Source organism: Oryctolagus cuniculus, chromosome 9 (assembly GCF_964237555.1).
Source record: "Oryctolagus cuniculus chromosome 9, mOryCun1.1, whole genome shotgun sequence".
Classification (NCBI taxonomy): domain Eukaryota; kingdom Metazoa; phylum Chordata; class Mammalia; order Lagomorpha; family Leporidae; genus Oryctolagus; species Oryctolagus cuniculus.
The window spans coordinates 82194594-82214206 of record NC_091440.1 but is presented as its reverse complement, the minus strand read 5'-3'; the positions used below and the strand labels follow the sequence as shown (position 1 = coordinate 82214206).

The window sequence follows — 19613 nt, the reverse complement described above, 5'->3', positions numbered from 1 at the left end:
TTTGTACAACTGATTTGTGTTAGGATAACACCAGGAATCACAGTGACTTGAGCAGATGCTGTATGTTAAGGTCAGAACACCAAAGGGACAGTGTCTTGCAAATTTTAAAACTGGTACCTCCTCATCTCATAAAATGGAAAAATAAATGAAAAAAAAAAGATATTTTTATAATGTTTCAGAAACTGTAATAAATATTCTTAAACATATATTTTTTTTCTTTCTAGGAAAAGCCTTTGACAAAATCTCTACAACGTGGAGAAGACCCCCAATTTGATCAAGTATGTGATGTGTTATACATGTTATGTACTGGTTTTTATTTATTTTGAAATGCACAAGACAAGGTCTGTGGTTGTACTGATGAATGTCTTCAAAGAGAAAAGGGGTGTGTGGTCTAAGAACTGTGGCCTCTGGCACTTAGAGTTGGATTTTCTAGGAGATAGTCAGTAAATGCCTATCAATTTGAATTAAAAATAGCTGGAGAGTGATGGAATATATGAGTAAGTCCTGAACTGAATGCTTTCTAAATCTTTGTACACCAGGATTAAAGAAACAGAAAAAAAAAAAAAGCTCAAAGGAAATTCCACTCAAAAACTAACGGTTCTTGTAAGTAAATACAATGTGATGATCAGATTTCTGCATTCGAGCTTATCCATGTTCTCATGCACACTTTTTTGAATGCCTGCTATTTGCTTGATGCAGTGCTAGGCACCGAAGATACAAAACCTAGGATAAGCCTTAGCTCTACAAGAACTCACAATCCTGCGAGACGTCCTCAATCATAATTACAAAACAGTGAAAACCGGAGATTCCAAAAGAGAAACTAACACATAAAGAGAAGAATTTAAGACAAATTAATGCAACAAAACTCCCTTGAGAATATGTCAGGACTAACAAAATGACATTTATCTACTACCTAATACAATAGACGGTAAACACAAGAAATCGAGACCTGATAGATCCCGGCTGAAAAGCTTGAGGAAGGTTTTGGGTCCTTTTTTTTTTAAAACAAAATTATTTATTTATTTATTTGAGAGGCAGAGTTGCAGAGAGAGGGAGGAGAGACAGAGAGAGAGAGAGAGGTCTTCCATCTGCTGATTCACTCCCCAAATGGCGGCAATGGCCAGAGCTAGGCTGATCTGATGCCAGGAGCTTCTTCCAGGTCTTCCACGTGGGTGTGGGGTCAAAGCACTTGGACCATCTTCCACTGCTTTCTTAGGTCATTAGCAGGGAGCTGGATCAGAAGTGGAGCAGCTGGGACTTGAACCAGCACCCATATGGGATACCTGCACTACAGACAGAGGTTTAACCTACTACACTACAGCGCTGGCCCTTGGGCCTGTTTTTAAGCATGAGGGACAACAGGACATCAGAGGAAGTTGGCAATGTACTTACTCTATCTAGCTGATGACTAAGAGGAAAGTTTGTTCTGCGAAAATCTCTGGTGGTGCCAATGTCAGTGACAAAATAATGCTATTGGATGCACCATGGCCTGTTCTATGGTGATTTTTTATGGTCTGTTGGAGAACACACAGAGAGTAGACTCTCTGTAGGACTTTGAACTTGCCTTCAGTGAAGAATCCAGGGGAAATATCTGCTGTACAAGTCTAGCCTTGGGTAGAGTGAAAATCCTCTTGTTTGTTTTTACTCTTTTCCCTGAGAGAGACCTCCCAAGTTCCCCCTCAGGGCCAGCCGGCCGACACTGCTGGGGCCCTGGGCTTGCTCTCTCTTGCTGGAAGAGTTGCCTGTTGTCTAGAATGCTGCTGAAATGGGGATTGGGCCTCATCCCTCTGGGTCATGGCGCTGTCTTCTCTAGTCACAGGTGCTGTGGTCACCTGGCAGGTGCTGGAGTGGTCAGAGACCTTTATCAGCGCGTGATGCCTGGGGTCGCTGTTTTAGAAATGTGGCAAGTTGTGGCTCTTGCTGCTCTCTTTAAAAATGTAAACATTTATCATCTGTCTTCTATATGTTTTCACTCTTTTATATTGTCTCTTTATCCTATTATCACTGTCCTTTCCTCAAAAAAAAATTTTTTAATCGTTTTCCAGTTTAATGTACCTCTTTTTTATTCTCTGGGATAATAGTTCTAAATTGTAATTTAACAGTTAACAGTTATCCCAAATAATTGGGCTTAAACACAATTTCAGATTTATTATTCAGCTTTCAAATTCTGTAATTCAATGAGAAATAGACTTTGGAATTAGACATACCTGGGTCTAAATCCCAACTTGGATTCCTAATCAGCTAGATTGCCCTTAACTTTGCAGCTCACAATGTTGTCCATAGACCTGCGTTATCAGCATCAGCTGGGGGCTTGGTAGGATTCAGGATCTCTGTGATGCCCCAGAACCGCAGAATCTGCATCTTAACAAGACCCACAGGTGACCTGAAATACACCAGGAAGCTTGAGGAGCACTACCGTGTTGTACAGGTTAAAAACACCTTAGCAATGGATCAGTAGTAAGATGGTCACTGAGAACTTTCAAACAAGACACATCGGATTGCCCGCTGGTTATTAAATCACAAAGGCACAAAAGGACCGTGAGAGAAGGCCTGAGCCCCAGGCCATCAGAAAGCTTGAAGCTCCTTCGCCTGTAGAGTCAGTGAAAATGAAGTCAGCATAGCAACTGTTAAAAGCGCCTGCTGTGATTCGCATGCAGCGTCTTCAAAACGCAGGTGTTGCTCATGTGATGGTATTAAGAGATGGGGCCTTTAAGAGGCAATTAGGCCGTGGGGATTGCTCGGTACTCTTATAAAAGGGCTTAACAGAGCAGGTGCGTCCCTTTTTACTCCCTGCCTTGTGAGGACAGATCGTCATGGGGATGGAAACAGGCCTTCAGTAGACATTGAACCTGAGTCAGCTCAAGGTTCGACGTCCCAGCCTCCAAAACTGAGATATAAATTGATGTTCTTTGCACATTATCCAATCTCGGCCCATGTGTGACAACAGCACCAAACAAACCGTGGCCGAGCCCATCCACTGTTGCAACCAACAAATGGTTCTGTTAGTCTCTTGTCATTAGTCAAATTTGGGGATTTCCTTGGTTCTGATTCCAAACAGTAAGATTTTAATTTGGAATGCCACAGAGTCTGTCCAAGGGAGAAGAGCACGCCGGAGAAGCCACCTTGGTGTGGACTCCACTGCTGTACTCACAGGAGCAGGCACTGTTCTAAGTGCATCCTTTCAACTGCATACAGCCGCATCCTGTGTGGAGGCTACATGTATCAATTTCTTTTAAATGCTGCTGGCAGGGATGATAGGGTAGAGATTCAGTAGGCTTTCCTTTACCGCTTTATCTGCATGGCCCGATTCATTCCTCCACTTACCCAACCCTGAATCACTTTTCTCTTGCTAGAAATAAAAGCCAAAAAAAAAGTATGTAATGCTTTTATGATTTTCCAAACCCCTTCTCATGTATTATCTCACCTGACATGACTCAGTTCTTCCAATAACTCCAAGGAGAGAATATCATCATTATCTCCGTATTACATTGAATGGAAGCAAGTCTCAGAAGCTGCCCAACATTATATGACTAAAAGCTAGGGGAGCCAAGACTGGAAGCCGTATGTGTGATTATTTATGGCTTTTTTTTACTTTATGACCTGTTTGTTTCTAAAAACTAGATCGATGAGAATTCAGAGCAGATTTCAACAGGTAAAGCACCTAATATGCCATATCAGTTATGATTAGGTTTGGCTGAAAATGACCACACTGGCTGGAATGAGATAGACATTTATTTCTGTCATGTTCAAAAAGCATAGAGGAAGTTAGTCCAGCATTTGTATAATTGTTTTGCTTCGGTGTGGCTTTCATTCCCAAGAACCAGAATGGTTGCTTGAGCTTAGCCATTGCATCTGTATTCCAGACTGCAGGAAGGAGAGATGGAAAAAGAATTATAGAAAGAAAAGTTTAAAAAAAAAAAAAAGGAAACAGAAGTTTAAGATACAAAGCAAAATAGAACTCTCCAACATTTCAGTGCATTTCCAGTTGGACAGAGTTTAACCCCATGGCCACTTCTAGCTGTAAGAAACATTGGGGAATTCTACTTTGGGGAACAATATGTCCATCTAAAAATGGGGTATTTTATAGCAAAGAAAGAAGGGAAGAGTGGGCGTTGGTAGCAACTACCTATAATGCTAGATGCTTTGCCAAAATGCCCAAACTAAAACAGTGTGTAGTTCTGTATCCCTTTGCTACTGTGGAATTCTCAAATGTGCCAATTTTTCCAGTTTGAATTCCGGTATATGTATATATTTAGAGGCTAAATCATCAGTTGTCTTTTATGCTTATTTTTTACTGTTAATTAGCTGTTGGTTTAATATCTCTCAGTTTAGCTTAATTATAATCTGATACTATATAGAATAACCCTGGGTGGGAAAAGCCTTCACTGTTTCATAAATGACAAGATGTCTAACCAAGATTCATCATGTGCACTCTGTATTAGTGGGGAGAATCATACTAGGGACTGCTTTACATGTTGGAAAGCTAGAAATTCATGTTCTCATTCCCAGGACACAAATACCATGAACATGATTTTGACCGATTTTTCCAGAGCACCTGTTGTGTACCAAGCATGATGCCAGTTGAAGAAAACATGGTGTCTGCCCTGGGGAGGCCACCAGTCTAGTAGGAAAGATGACTAGGAAACATGTAATTAGATCGTTGATAACCTCGGGCTGGTGAGTCAGCTAACACTGGAAGTGTGCTGTGAGCCCTAGGACAGCAAGCTTTGCCCTGCCCTGGGGAGTCAGGGCGGCCTTCAGTGAGCTGGCAGTGGAAGTTCAGAGCCGTTTGGGCTGTAGATTCCAGTTCCTACTAGTGGGAAAGCAGTACCCAATAATGAGAACAAACAAGACGGAAGACATTTCCAACAGCATTTTGGAGCTGTATGCTGCCACTCGATTACTTTAAACAGCTGATTTCACTGTCAGGTTTTAGTGAGAAAGGTCTGTGAACAGTTACCTTGGTAATCAAGTTCTTTACTTGAGTAGACATTTGGTCGTTGGGTGTGTCTATGCACATGAACACAAATCAGAGTGGGGAATAGAGAGGATGTGAGACTGTGGTCACGGGAGACCCCAGGTCCCCAGGGATGAGGTGCACATTCCGGGGGCTGCAGAGCAGAGGATGGGAAGGCAGTGCACCAGGAGCTCTGAGTGCAGCATGGGAAAGAAATGCCATGTGGTGGGGCAGATGGCAGACATCGTGAGACTCCAGGAGAGAGGCCTGGAGGGCCAGATGCCCAGCAGAAGCTTTCTGGAGCGAGCGTAGTTTACCAGGGGCACCGGACAACAGAATCAATGGTATTTTTTTGCTGGGTATTGCTGGAGAGGAAGATGGGAAACTCCAGAATAAAGGAGCATTTTAGGCAAAGGCCCTGCACAGAATATGGCATAAGTTATCTTTAGGGAGTGATAACTGGATCAGTTTAGTTGTGGGCACAGGGCACGTAGCATATTGTTAAAGGATAATGTTCAAAAACAAGCAGAATCATGACTCTGGTTCAAATATAGAATGAACACGTTAAAGATTTTTTTCTTGCCTTCTTTTTTTTTTTTTTTTTTTTTGACAGGCAGAGTGGACAGTGAGAGAGAGAGACAGAGAGAAAGGTCTTCCTTTGCCGTTGGTTCACCCTCCAATGGCCGCCGCGGCCGGCGCGCTGCGGCCGGCGCACAGCGCTGATCCGATGGCAGGAGCCAGGAGCCAGGTGCTTTTCCTGGTCTCCCATGGGGTGCAGGGCCCAAGCACCTGGGCCATCCTCCACTGCACTCCCTGGCCACAGCAGAGGGCTGGCCTGGAAGAGGGGCAACCGGAACAGAATCCGGCGCCCCGACCGGGACTAGAACCCGGTGTGCCGGTGCCGCTAGGCGGAGGATTAGCCTAGTGAGCCGCGGCGCCGGCCTCTTGCCTTCATTATTAATGAAGGATGCTGCAACCTGTTCAGAAGGAAACCCCAGAACCAGACACATTTACAAATGGGGAAGACTGAAATGAAGCCAGCAAAACTGGCTTCTCCACGTGGGGCGAGGAAGTCAGGTGGACTTCTGTAGACTAGTTCTCCCATGCCCGCAGACGAGAATTATGGGGGCACTTCAAAAAAAATCATGAAAATGGAACTACTTGGGTGCAAAGCATTTTGAAATCCAGATAGGGACTTTTCACGATATATATTATCCGTGAATTTTTAGAAGGCCCCTTGTATTTCACATGGCTATCAGTTTTCTACCATTTCCCCAGTTTTAAAACAACTCACAGGCTTTGAGAGAATGCCCTCGCAGACTCAGAATCTATATAAGGAAGACTCTATGGAAGGAAGAGAGATGGCTGCACAGCACTGCATTGTAAATGGTAGTGTAGAGGTATGTTGTCTGTGATCTTGGACATTAGAAAAGTTACTCAGTTAATACTAGGAAGATGGACAAGCATTTGTCACAGGAGGCAGAGGATCAGTCACATTTAAAATATACCTAGGGGCAGGCCTTGTGGCCCAGCACATCCCATATTGATGTGCCTGCTTTAAATCCCAGCTCTGCTTCTGATCCAGCTTCCTGCTAATGGCCCCTGGGAGGCACCAAATACTGCTCACACAGAGACTTTTGCCACCCACTTGGGAATTCCCTGCTGGAGTTCCAGGCTTCTGGCTTCAACTTGACCCCACCTTGGCTGTTATGGGCGCTCAGAGATTGAACTAGCAGATGGAAGATGGCTCTTGCTGCCTCACTCTAATATTGCCTTTCAAATAAAGTAATTGAAAATTAAATAAAAATAAAAGATACTTGTTGGGAGCCGACATTTGGCCACGTAGTTAGTATGCCTGCAGCCTACACGGAAGCCTGTTGGTTCCATTCTCAGCCCTGGCTCTTGACTCCTGCTTCCTGCTAATGTCCACCCTGGGAGGCAGCAGTGGTAGCTCAAGTAATTGGGTTCCTGCCACCCATGTGGGAGACCTGGATTGAGTTCCTGTCTCCTCCCCTGCCTTCATCTCCACACAAATGCCATTGTGGGCATTTAGGAAATGAATTGGCAGATGGGAGCTCAGATAATAGAAGATACCTATTATCCACATGAACATGATGGTCCAGGCTGTGCTAGACAGGAGGACTCCTGGTGGATACAGCAGAAGTTGAAAGTGAAGAAGAGCAGAGTGCAGGGAACAGCTGCGGGTGAGGTGAGCTAGGTCCACTGCGCTGTTTGGGAGCCGGCCTCGCAGTCTGGACTAATTCTATAGGGGCTGAGAGCTCAGCTAGTAGAGGAATGCTGGGCCTGCAGGGGAGGCAAGCAAGGGAGGGCTCTAAATCAGTTTTACACGTTCTGAATTTGGCTGGAATATCTATGGAAAAGCAGCTGGGGCTCATCCATTTATGTGGTCACTCAACAGAGTGGAGGGAGAGAGTGGAGCAAATGAATGAAGAATATCACTGGGAAACTTAGACTTCAGGATCAGGAAGTGGGATGCACAGAAGAGTGGCCAGAAATGTGGGAGAACCCTAAGAAGATGCTGGCGCCCCTGGAGAAGGGACTGGGGTTGGTGCTTAGAAGCTCATGGGAAGCCAGCTCTGAGAAAACCTTCTGTACTCACTGAGATGTGGAATGCAGTTCTGCTGTGGATAGCTGACTGTTAAATAGCTTGACACGTTTGAAGAGCAGCTGCCAGAGCACAGTCATGGCACCAGGACAAGGGGGGAGCTCCCTTTCTGTGGTCTGTGGAGCACAAGCTATGAATGAAAGGCAGGGGGTACCCATCATTTCCTTCCAGTAATTTCGAGGCATTGTATTACAGATTTCCCAATGAAGCAGCTGCCTCCCTCTGATGACTGTGGACTTGGGTAGGTGGCGATTAAATGCTGTGCAAACAGCAAGTTAACCTGTTCTCAAAATGGAAAGCAGCACTTCACAGTATCCCTTAAGGGCTGGAGTTTGTAATGCTTCCCTAGTGAGGGGCATGTCGGCACGCTCAGTGGAAGAGTCGGGCTGTTGAGTGAAGTAGTAACTGAACCTTTCACAGGCATGCTACAGGCATGTTTTCTGTGCCTTTGGTTTTCAGACCTTGGCTTCTGTAGTATCTAATGAGGATTATAGAGAGTTAAATATACATTAAGAATCCTTTATCTGAAATGCTTGAGATCAGAAGTGTTTTGGACTTTAGGTTTTTTACGGTTTTGGAATTTTTACATGTACATAATGAGACATCTTGGATGGGACGTCTTATACAATTTTTAGTAATTTTGTGCATAAAACAAGTTTAATGGAATAGAATTTTCTACTGGTATCATGTGATCTCAATGAGATTCAGATTTTGGATCTGAAATTTTCATATTAGGGCTCTTCAAGCTGTAAAACAATTGTTACACTGTATGATATTTTCATGTTTGAAGTATTTCTCCAACTTTGTGTCTTAAAAGATTCTCATCTAGTGAATGGAGATTATTTTCTCTTTGCAAAGTAAAATATGATTAATCCCCAAAGGAGCTTGTGCCAGAACAGTTGGGATTACAATTCAGAGCCTTGTTATCACAGGTGCACTTTTTAAAATTTTTTTTATTTTTTAGCTGTGCTATGCACAGAAGATCAAAGTATGCACAGGAGGCTAAGACAGGTGCACTGTAGGATCCTGGGCAGGAAAACCTATCATGAGGAACCTGCTAACTCATGCCGTTTGCTTGCAGACTTCAAGGGAAATGACCAAGAAAAAAAAAAAAAACACTGATTGGCCCTTGGGTTTGTCCCTGATGATCTTTCAGATAAAAGTGTCCATAGTGTGTCAAGAAAAGAAGTCAGAATTCAAGGATCAAGGACAGTTGGCCGTGAGGCAGGAAGAGGAAGAACTACAATGCGTTGGACAGATAACTGGGACTTGGATGAGCCAAGCTAGCAGACATAGGAAGGCAGTGTATGTCTTAAGGAACCATCTTCCATGGATGGCCCCTGACTGACAATGGTTTTACTTAGGATTTTCTAGCTTTACAATGGTGAGAAAACAATATACCTTCAGTAGACTCCAAGTTGAAACTTTGAATTTGTTCTTTTCCCCAGGGCTAGGGCTGCGTGGTCTGATTCTCCTTTGTGATGCTGGGGAGTGGTAGCAGCTGCTGCTCCCAATCAGCCCTACAATTACAAGAGGACACAACCAACACTGCACAGCCTGCCGAGCGCTAGGCTATGACGTACAATAGGTTAGGTGTAGGCAATCCATTTTCATCTTTCAATATCTTCTACTTACAATGAGTTTATTGGGAACTAACCCTATGGCAAACCAGGAAACCTCTGTATTGAATCAAATATAGGAGTTTAATGCTGTACCTTCCTGCCAATCATTATGTCCATATTTCCCATATAAAATTAACACATTTTTCCAGTGCGGTGAGCTTCCTGAGAATCTGACATGTGGATGAGTCAGATACATTACAGCAATTGGTTTTATTCAATCGATTGAGTCTGATTCCAGAATAGGCACTAAGTTACTATGCTAAGTGCCTTTTTCCATTAGCCTTGGAATTAGCTGTTGCCTGCAGCAAACTGGGGAGCCAGGTGTTCCCTACATTTCCCTTATGGGCCTCAGGTGGGGCACACAGCACACAGCAACCTCCATGGAGAGAATTTGGTAGGCTTCCTGCAACATTCACTGTGTTTCCAACTGCAGGGGTCACAAAAGCAGGGCAACCCAAACTCGGCTGCAAAGGTTCCAGTGAAAGCCCCCATAGCTTGTGCTTAGATGAGGAATATGTGAGGTGGTTTTGTGTGTGTGTGTGTGTGTTTTAACCACCCAAAATATACCTAGAAAGTAACATTTATCCAGCTCAACTGAGTAGAATTCAGTCATCAACTCCTGTCAGCCATTCTGTAATTCACTCAGCCTCTGATTTCATCACATTATTATTTATGCGTCAATTTCAGTATTTAGAAATGGAAGAAGGAAGCAGGCCTTCTGAAGGTCTGTGATGTGCCCCACATTTGATAGCACCTCATTTTGTCAGAAAAACCCGGAGAGGGCAGTATTCTCAATCCCAGGATAGCTGAGAACACAGGGCTTTGGAGAAATGGGGGCCTGCCAGGCTCAGACAAATGAGAAGGGGCGGAGCTACAACCTGAAACTACCTGACTGTCCCTGAAAAAGTGTGTTGGCAGGTGAGGCACATGTTGGGGTCTGAGAACGTTAGTTGCAGTTACAGCTATTTGAGATTCAATGACTGTGCTTCACTGGCATCATCTACATTTAGTACTTTGCTTGAACATTCTAAGTAGCTTCTCTTGGGGTTTTCTTCTAGATGTATTTCTAGTATTTTATATACTCATTTCTTTATTGAGCACTTATTTCGATTTTCTCTTTTTTCATACTACAAATATTTCTCCCTGTCTTTTTTTTATTTTTAACTGATTCATAAATATTATACATGTTTAGGGGGTGCTGCATAATGTTTCAATTCGTGTATGCACACCTCAGTTTTCTTACTGTATTTAAAATGCCATCTAGTAACAGGAAACACCTGGAAAAAAGACCCATACGTCTATAATAGATCTAAAATAGCTTTTTACCATCTTGGGTGGTAGTGATTTTCTTGAAAAGGAAGCAGGTTAAATTTTAATGTTTGATTCTAACGTTGCAGGTCAGTGGAAATCTACTTAACAATATATAAGTGAAAAAAGACAACTGAGAGTGAAAACAACCTGGCATTGGACTTACGTGTGTTGAATGTTTTATTCAGTATTTCTTGATCAGTGGGACAGTGAACAATACCAACCAGGTTGTTAAAATCAAACAATGAAGATCTTTTGTTAGTTTGTGGGAAAATATATTTAACATTTAGTTTTTTGTTTTTGTTTTAGTAATTACTAAATCGGTGTCTGTCACTCAGGAATGCAGTAGTCTAGCAATAGTGTGACATGTGAGTGAGCAAAAATAAATTGGAAATTAGTTCCTTATATGAACATTCTGTGGTATGACACAATGAGAAACCTGACCCACAAGGTTCCTTGACCCCCTGACTTTGAAAAATTAAAGCATCAGTAGAATTATTTTAGAATTATTCATTAAATTCACCACTCTTGACAAGTCAGCCTTATTACTGAGAAATATAGAATGACTCCACTGAGAAATTATTCAAATATTTATGTATAAACTTTTCTTCCTTGCATTTACCAAGTGTAATAAAATTCAGATGAAAACTCATGTCTTCACTCCAGCATAATGGACAGTCTCTTAGCCATTTATACATAAAAAGCTAAAATAAACAGTAAGACATTTGCAGAGTATGTTTAGTATTCGCCTCTGTCTCCCCGAAAAGAAAACACCAGCATGAAGTCGCTCGGTGAAGCCCAGCACTTCGTCTCTTCATGCTGCCCAGTACCTAGCTCATGGGTGGTGGAAGAATATGATCATTGAAATGCAACAAGAACATCTTTGTGGTGGCCCTGCCCCCTTCCAGCAGCAGCACAGAGCTAGAATTCATCTTGCCATTGGCTCTGCTTCCCATAAATGAAGGACTTGAGTAACCAAGAAGCCACTAGACCTTCCTCCCTTCCTGAGCTTTGAGGGCCAGGTCTTCGCAGATTCCACCCTTCCTTCCTGAAAGCCCAGGCTCCAAAGGGCAGTACCAGAAAGATGGAAAAAACACACACATCCACCCTGTGCTGACCTCCCATGCCTTCCAAGCCGGTCTCAGTGTGCTTGCCAGGCCAAGGATGCCCAATGGATCTAATACCAAAAATGGCTTGAGGATGACTTTTTGATGGGTGGAAGAAAATAATTTTTTAAATTTTCATAGCTGAGATGTGGAGGATACCGTGGACTTTCTCCATGGAGAACGTGGGTTACAGCTAAGTAAAGTGGCTGAGTGCTGTGTGTATAGCAGTCTTGTCTAAGTTTCTATCTCCTTTATGGGTCTGTAGCAACTAATGGAGCTTGTAAATCTCCTATCCAAATATTCTTTAACTAACCTTTTACTTTAAAATAATTTTGGATTTACGGAGTAATTGTGATGACACAGGCGATTGCCAGTTTCCTTGATTAACATTTTACGTTAGATGGTCCATCTGTTTCAGCTGAGAAACCAACATCAGCGTGTAATCAACTCCACGCTCCATGTGCGCGTCATTTGCTTTTCCCTCATCCCTTTTATCCTACTCCAGGATACCATCTAGGACTCTCCTTTACACTAAGTTGTCACATCTCCTTAGGCTGATTTAAATTATTGAGTTATAATAGTAGATGCTTTGGGGTCTTAGTATATACGTAGTAACCCATACCTGTAGATAACCCCTACATGGAGACTCCGAATTCTAATCCCTCTTTCCCCTTTGAAAGAAACCTTTTCATTTTCTGGTTCAAAATGTTTTCAATAGTGGCGACTGAGGAAATATCCATTCTTGTGCTGGTATAAATTTAGAGAGAGCTAGTAAATTACTCCCTTGACACACTTTGAGTTTTCTAAGAAATTACTGCTGTTAAATCCGCAACCACAACCGGAAAATGTTATGGCGGTGGATATTACTGGGGTGGAGGAGAGAGCACAGGGATGATTGTTTTCAGTTTTTAAAAAAGCGAAGAGTGATAGGTTCATAGAGCAGATTGAATGTAATAGCCGATTTCTTTTAACTTCGGTTTACCCATTACTAAGGATAATGTACAATTTTGTGTGGACACTCGGAGCTGTTGTCATAGGAGAGACAGCAAGAAATAAGGCTGTCACGAGATAGAATGGGAGGAAGAAAGCCCTAATTGTCTGATTCAGTCTGAGAGCTTCTTTGAAAGGTGACAGTGGAAAATCCTATTGACTGGAAGCACGTTACCTCCCTTCACAGAAGTTTCCTGTTTTATAAAAGGAGGCTAAGCCTGGCCTGCTAACTGCAGAAGTGTTTGACGGTAACCAAAAATTTCCATTTCTTGTGCCACTTGCCCAGCTCCAGCCGAGATCATCATGACACCTGGCACTGTGGCAGGAATCTCATTCAATTCAAGCACAAGCCTGTGTGTTCTCCCACACATCTCTGCTGGAGTAAACCTCCCAAAGACCATTTTTATGGGCTTATTTCCCTCCCCAGAGCTCTGTAGGGGCTTCCCATGTTCTAGGGGAGAATCTTTGTAACAATATATTCCTCTACCCTGGCTTACCAAAGCTCTGTCACCTCTGTCACGTGAATTGTCATAATCGTCAATGAGCAATTTTATGCCATCGTTACCATTTCCTGCCTTAGATCCTTGCATGCTTTCTTTCTGGAGCCTTATCTCAATTTTCTTAATTTTAAAAAATTCTTGGTTAATATATACTACTTATACATTGTTATGGAACATAGTATTTCAGAATGAATACAGCAGTTGTTCAAATCAGGCAGTTAGCTTTTCCATTTCCTTTCTTTTTAAGATTTTTTTATTTATTTGAAAGAGTTGCAGAGAGAAAGGGAGAGACAGAGATCTTCTGTCTGCTGGTTCACTTCCCCAGATGGTCACAATGGCCAGGACTGGGCCAGGTCAAAGCCAGGAGCCAAGAGTTTCATCCTGGTCTCCTGCGTGAGTGCAGGGACCATCCTCTGCTGCTTTTCCCAGGCCATTAGCAGGGAGATGGATCAGAAGTGGAGCATGAGGGACTCGAACCCGAGCCCATATGGGATGCTGGCATCACAGGTAGTGACTTAACCAGCTGTGCCACAAAGGTGGCCCCCTTTTTGTTCCTTTGTGTTTGGATCCTACCAGCTCCTATATTCCCTTTCTTTATGCAAAACATACTGCAGTGAACTATTGTCCCCACCTGTGCTGTGAACAGTAGGACCTATTACTTCTATCCCACTGTGTTTTGTTACTGTTTCCAACCTTTCTACCCTCCACACTCCACCCTTCCTAGCCTCTCATAATCACTATTTTTAGATCAGATGCACTCTCCTTCCTTCCACATATGAGAGAAAACATGTGGTGTTTGTCTTTCTGTGTCTGCCTTTTTTCACTTAACATGATCTACAGTTCCATCTATGTTCTTTCAAATGTCAAGATCTCATTCTTTTTATAGCTGAGTAATAGCCCATCATATATGTGAACCGCATTTTCTTTTCCACTCATCCACAAATCATCATCTTGTTTGATTGCATATCTTGGCTTCTCTTTCTAGAAAAGTTCCAGGTAAATCCTTCCTTCATTTCCAGCTCCCACTTAGCCTCTCCTGAAGCCCCTGGTTTCAGTCTGCACTCTATACGTTGGTGCATGTGGGGACTTCAAGTTCATAGGAAATCGGGGCAGGTGTTTAGCTGCCCATATCCTAAATGTGCTTGCCTGAGTTCTGTATCTGACTCCAGCTTCTAGATCCAGTGCCTGATTCAAGTCCTAGCTACTCCACTGTCTATCCAGCTTCCTGCAAATGCACACCTGGGAGACAGTTGGGTCCCTGCCACTTACGTGGAATTGAGGTTTTAGGTCCAGGCTCCAACTTGGCTCAGCCTTCAGTGTTGCAGACATTTGGAATATAAACCAGCGGGCGGGAGCATTTTCTGCCCCCACCCCACCTCTGCCTCTCAAATAAAATTTAATTTTTTACATGTTGATAGAAAGTGGAATTAAAAGATGAGTTTATTTTGATGCCAAAAATGTTTTAAATCTATGTATATGTAGGATTCGAAAAAGTTCATGGAAAATTCATTTTGTGAAAAACTATTCATGGATCTAAAATATTTTTAATATCAAAAAGCTATCTTTTTAATTCCATTTCCCCCTCATTCTTTTTAAAGTAACCTCATGTTTCAAAAAAATTGGAAGTCATATTTTCCATTTCTACACATTTACATAGTGTCTACACCAAATTGAGATCAGACCAATTAAATATTCTTTATTCACTTAACATATTCTGAAAATTTTAGCATCATAATTGTTTTCAGTTGAGAGGTAGATGGACAGATACAGAGACACAGCACTCCCATCTGCTGTTTCATTCCCTAAATGACAATGAGTGGGCCAGGCTGAAACCAGGCACTCAAGCCAATCTCCCATATGAGTGGCAGGAACCAAATTACTGGAGAGTCATCACTGCTGCCTTCTAGGGTCTGCATTAGCAGGGAGCTGGAATCAGGAGCTGGGGCCAGGGAACAAATCAAGTACTCCTGTGTGGGACATGGGCATTTTAGCCACTAGGCTAAACACCTATGCCCATGAAATATTTTTGAAATGTGATTTTTAATATTTTAATCAAGAGCCTACCCATGCTTCCACATCATATTCAGGCATTTACATTTAATTGGGCATTTAGGTTGTATATATATTTATTTATTTGCTATCGTGAGTAATGCTCACATTCATGAATGTTCTTGCTCCTCTCTAGTTATGTACCCGAGATGAGTCTTAATAGTGACTTTCTTGGGAATGATTTTATTAGGTTCTTAAGGTGCATTTCCAAACTATCTTCCAGATGTGTTTCACCTCATTTTTATAATTAGGAACATCTGTCAACATTGAGAGACACGGGCTCTTAGGAATATACTAACAAAGGTTATGAAAGCAAGGACTATGATAAATAAGAACATGTTGTAGTGAATATTGCTTAGAGCTCTGGCATACGTATTTCTCAGTCATTGGCACTGCCACCCCAACCTTTTCATCACCTGCATCTCTCCCTGTAGGTCATCAGCTCCATGAGCTCCCTGGCCGAGTACTGCCTGCCTTCCATTCTACGGACGTTATTTGACTGGTATAAAAGGCAGAATGGCATTGAGGATGAATCACATGAATACAGACCAAGAACAAGCAATAAATCTAAAAGGTACCTTTCTTTCTATGTAAGAATTATGGCTTCTTCTCTTTTCTTTTCTTTTTTTTTTTTGAGAACTATAAACAAAAATGGGAGTTATGGGAGTTATGAGGCATCTTAGGTACTCCTGACCCTAAGGTAGGACACGTAACAGGTGCTGCACCCTCCCCTCCCCACCCCCCCACTGTCTACAGCAAGTAACACATTTGGAGCACCCAGCCGCTACCAGATGCCATGGCTGAAAATTCACACAAGCTATTATCTTGACATTGGTGGGGACAGGGGATAAAGAGACCCATGTCACATTTTGCCTACTGCTTTCCTCTGCCCTCTGTGTGAAAAGGCAGAAGGGTGGCTGCAGGGCCTCGCATGGTATGCGGGGATATTTTAGACCTTATTGCAGTAACCTGGAATGCCCAGTGTGCTGTAGCTTGCAGGGTGCTGGGCTGCACGTTGTGGGGAATCCTGACACTGCTGCTTAGCCATGTGACTGTGGCCGGCTCACCGCCTCTGTGTGCCTAAGCCTGTGTGGGAACAAAACAGGGAAGTTTGGTTACCCCACAGCTGACTTCTCCTTCCACCTGAGCATTCGGCTTATTCTGTGGGCCCCTTCTCTTCTGGGTTTCAAAAGTGGAACTTGCCACTACATGAGCAAGCATAGAGCAAGCATAGAGCTAAGATTCTCATACATTCAGATTAATGTACTTCCTCTTAGATTTTAGGTAAATATATAGAACTTTCTCATAACATGCATTTTTCATGAACTCTTTTGAAGACCCCTCCTAGTCATGGGTTTTAAAGTTTTTTGCATCAAAGTAAACTTATCTTTTATTTTTTTTTTTCAAAAAAAATTGATTTATTTGAAAGGCAGTTTTACAGAGTCAGACAGGGATATCCTATCCTCTGGTCACTCCCCAAATGGCTGCAATAGCCAGAGCTGGGCTGCTCTGAAGCCAGGAACCAGGAAGTTCTGCTGGGTTTCCCACGGGGATTCAGAGGCCCAAGTACTTGAGGCATTTTCTGCTGCTTTCCCAGCAGCATTAGCAGGGAGCTGGATCAGAAGTGGAGCAGCCAGGACTTGAACCAGTGCCCATATGGGATGCCAGCACCACAGGTGGTGGCTTTACCTGCTACACTGCAGCACCAGCCCTGATCAAATGATCTTTTTAACAAAAACTTTAAGGAATACAAATTTCATGTATTTCCTATATACAGATTCAGCAATATAGGGATACTTTATATTCTACCCTCCCTCCCACCCATGAACTTATTGAAGCACCCTAGAATATTTTAAATCAATCTAGGACAGCAATACAGTGAGCACAAGAATGCTGGATACACTTATCTTTGAAAACAAGAGTATTTTAAAAGCAGTTGTTAGACTTCCCTACATGAATTGATTATGCATTTCCAATAATTTTAAAGAAAGCAAATTAAAATCAATCACTCAGAAAATCAGGTGTTAACTAATTCTTATGATTTAGCTCTCATTTTTCTTGATAGTCCTAATACTTTAAGAATTATAGAGTTCTTTTGACACCAAAGATGGACAATTTTATAAAATTTCATCCAAATTTATAATTTAATTTTATAATATACTCCAGTTTATGCAGCAGTGCAATCATTTGTTTATCATTTTGTTTTGGGGAGAGATTAATAGTTCTTCTTCAACTGAAAAATGGTTCAGTAAGGAGATTTTTATTGAGATAGTTCACATAGCATCAAATTGACGGTTTTAAAGTCTGTGGTCAGTGTTTGCAATTTATTTGCAGGATTGCACAACCATCACCACCGTCTACTTCCAGAACATTTTCATCATTCTAAGAGAAACTCTGCACCTATTAGTGGTCTCTCCTCATAAATATTCTGTTATTTATCAGGTGCTAAAGATGGAATTTCACTTCTTTGCCTGAAAATGGCTCATTCTTGGAAAAATAACCATCTTAAAAATCCCCATCGTACATGTTGGCTATCTTAGAACTTATCTGGGGGTGGGGAGTGCAATGAGTTTCAGTTTTGTTCCTCTTCTCTTGTCAGCAGGTGGTTACTAAACTAGAATTTTTTTCATGAATTGAGTATTTTATGGATTGAAAATGCTTTTTAATTGTGTTACTGAGTATTACTGGTAGATCAGAGTAATTGCTGAAATTACTGAAATCGAATACAGTATCAGGACAGTAAAATTTTACTCAGTAGCATTTTAGATACTTATGAACACTGAAAATGAGTGAGCAAGAGAGCACTGTTATAAACATTGGGGATGCAGATAACTCCTTTATATGCTGATTTCATTTCCTTTTGGTAAATTCCCAGGAGTGGCATGGCTGGGTCATATGGTAGGTCTATATTCAGATTTCTGAGGAATCTCCATGCTGTCTTCCATAATGATTGTACTAGTTTACATTCCCACCAGCAGGGTATTGGGGTAACTTTTTCCCCACATCTTTGCCAGCATTTGTTATTTATTTTTGGGTGATAGCCGTTCTAACTGGGGTGAAATGAAACCTCTCTGTGGTTTTTATTTGCATTACGCTTAGGGCTAGTGACTGAGCATTTTTTAAAGTGTCTATTGGCCATTTGTATTTTATCCTTTAAAGAATGCCTGCTCATATCCTCAGCCTGTTTTATTTGTTTGGTTGTTGGTGAGTTTTTTGAGCTCCTTATATATCCTGGATATTAATCCTTTATCAGATGTATAGCTTACAGATATTTTCCCTTTCCGTCAGTTGCCTCTTTACTTTATTCAGTGTTTCCTTTGCTGTGCAGAAGCTTCTTAGCTTCATATACTCCCATTTGTCTATTTTTGTTTTTATTGCCTGTGCTCCTGGAGTCTGACTATCCAGTATCTTGCAGTGTTTCCTCTAGTAATTTGATGGTTTGAGGTCTTAGATTTAGATTCCTGATATGGCATCTCAACTTACAATAGCTAAGGTATGGAATCAACACAGATGTCCATCAGTTGGTGACTGTATGAAGAAACTGTGGTATAAATACACAATGGAATACTACTCAGCTATAAAAAATGAAATTATGTCTTTCACAACAAAATGGATGCAGTTTGAAACTATTATGCTTAGTAAAATAAACCAGTTCTCAATAGACAAAAAAAGATGCAATAGCTATAAGTAAAATTGGCATTTTGTGATTTGATTATTGTTTATAATTCATGTCTATAGTCTTGAAAAACAGTAGTTTTACTGTTTACTATTTGTTGAATTGTTCATTTAGTGGAGGTTTAAACTTGTGATTATGAAGTAACTTGAGAGTATGTCATTGTAAAAATTAGTAGAAAAATAAGGAAAGAGGAGAGGGAGGGTAGTGTAGGAAGTATCATTATGCTCTTAAAGCTGTATATATGAAATATATGAAATTTGTTTCCCTTATACAAACAAAGTTAAAAAAAGAACAAGAGAGAATTTCTGCTTGGGAAAAAGCCAAAAGAATGACAGTCTCTAGGGCATGATGTAGCTAATAATGTGACTTTGTGTTACAAGAAAAAATAAATAAGGAACTGTGGGGAGGAGCATTAGAAACCAAAATAGTCAAATGGGAGAGATATGCACTGGGCTATGATTTCTACGATTAGTCTAAGATCAACATTTTGACTGCCAAATAAATTTGTCAAATGCCTCCAGCCTCCTAGCAGTTAGACCTCAAACCAGCAATAAAACTTAATTCATTATTGGGAAAATATGTCTCACTTTTACTTGAAGCATACCTTGACTTATCAAATAAAAGAGAATCAGAATTTACTTTTTTTTATTCCAAGAATTGCCACCTCCTCAGAGTCCTGTGGCTACTTTCAAAGACCCTTAACAGCCATATGCAACACAAAACCAGTCTCTCTGCTGCTGCTGGCTGCCCTTGAGAGTCCTCCTTCCTTTTGGTGGTTC

General features: G+C 41.7%; 1 protein-coding gene across 7 annotated transcripts in view; it reads left to right on the top strand.

Moving 5' to 3' along the window:
- The window catches only part of FRY (FRY microtubule binding protein), a 492126-nt gene that overhangs the window by 287348 nt on the left and 185165 nt on the right, over positions 1 to 19613 (top strand). For all 7 annotated transcript variants that reach the window (XM_008273531.4, XM_070049049.1, XM_070049050.1 and 4 more), the window contains 2 exons: positions 225 to 278; positions 15593 to 15732. In XM_008273531.4, the coding sequence (XP_008271753.3) occupies positions 225 to 278; positions 15593 to 15732 (194 nt within the window). The remainder of the gene's footprint in view (positions 1 to 224; positions 279 to 15592; positions 15733 to 19613) is intronic.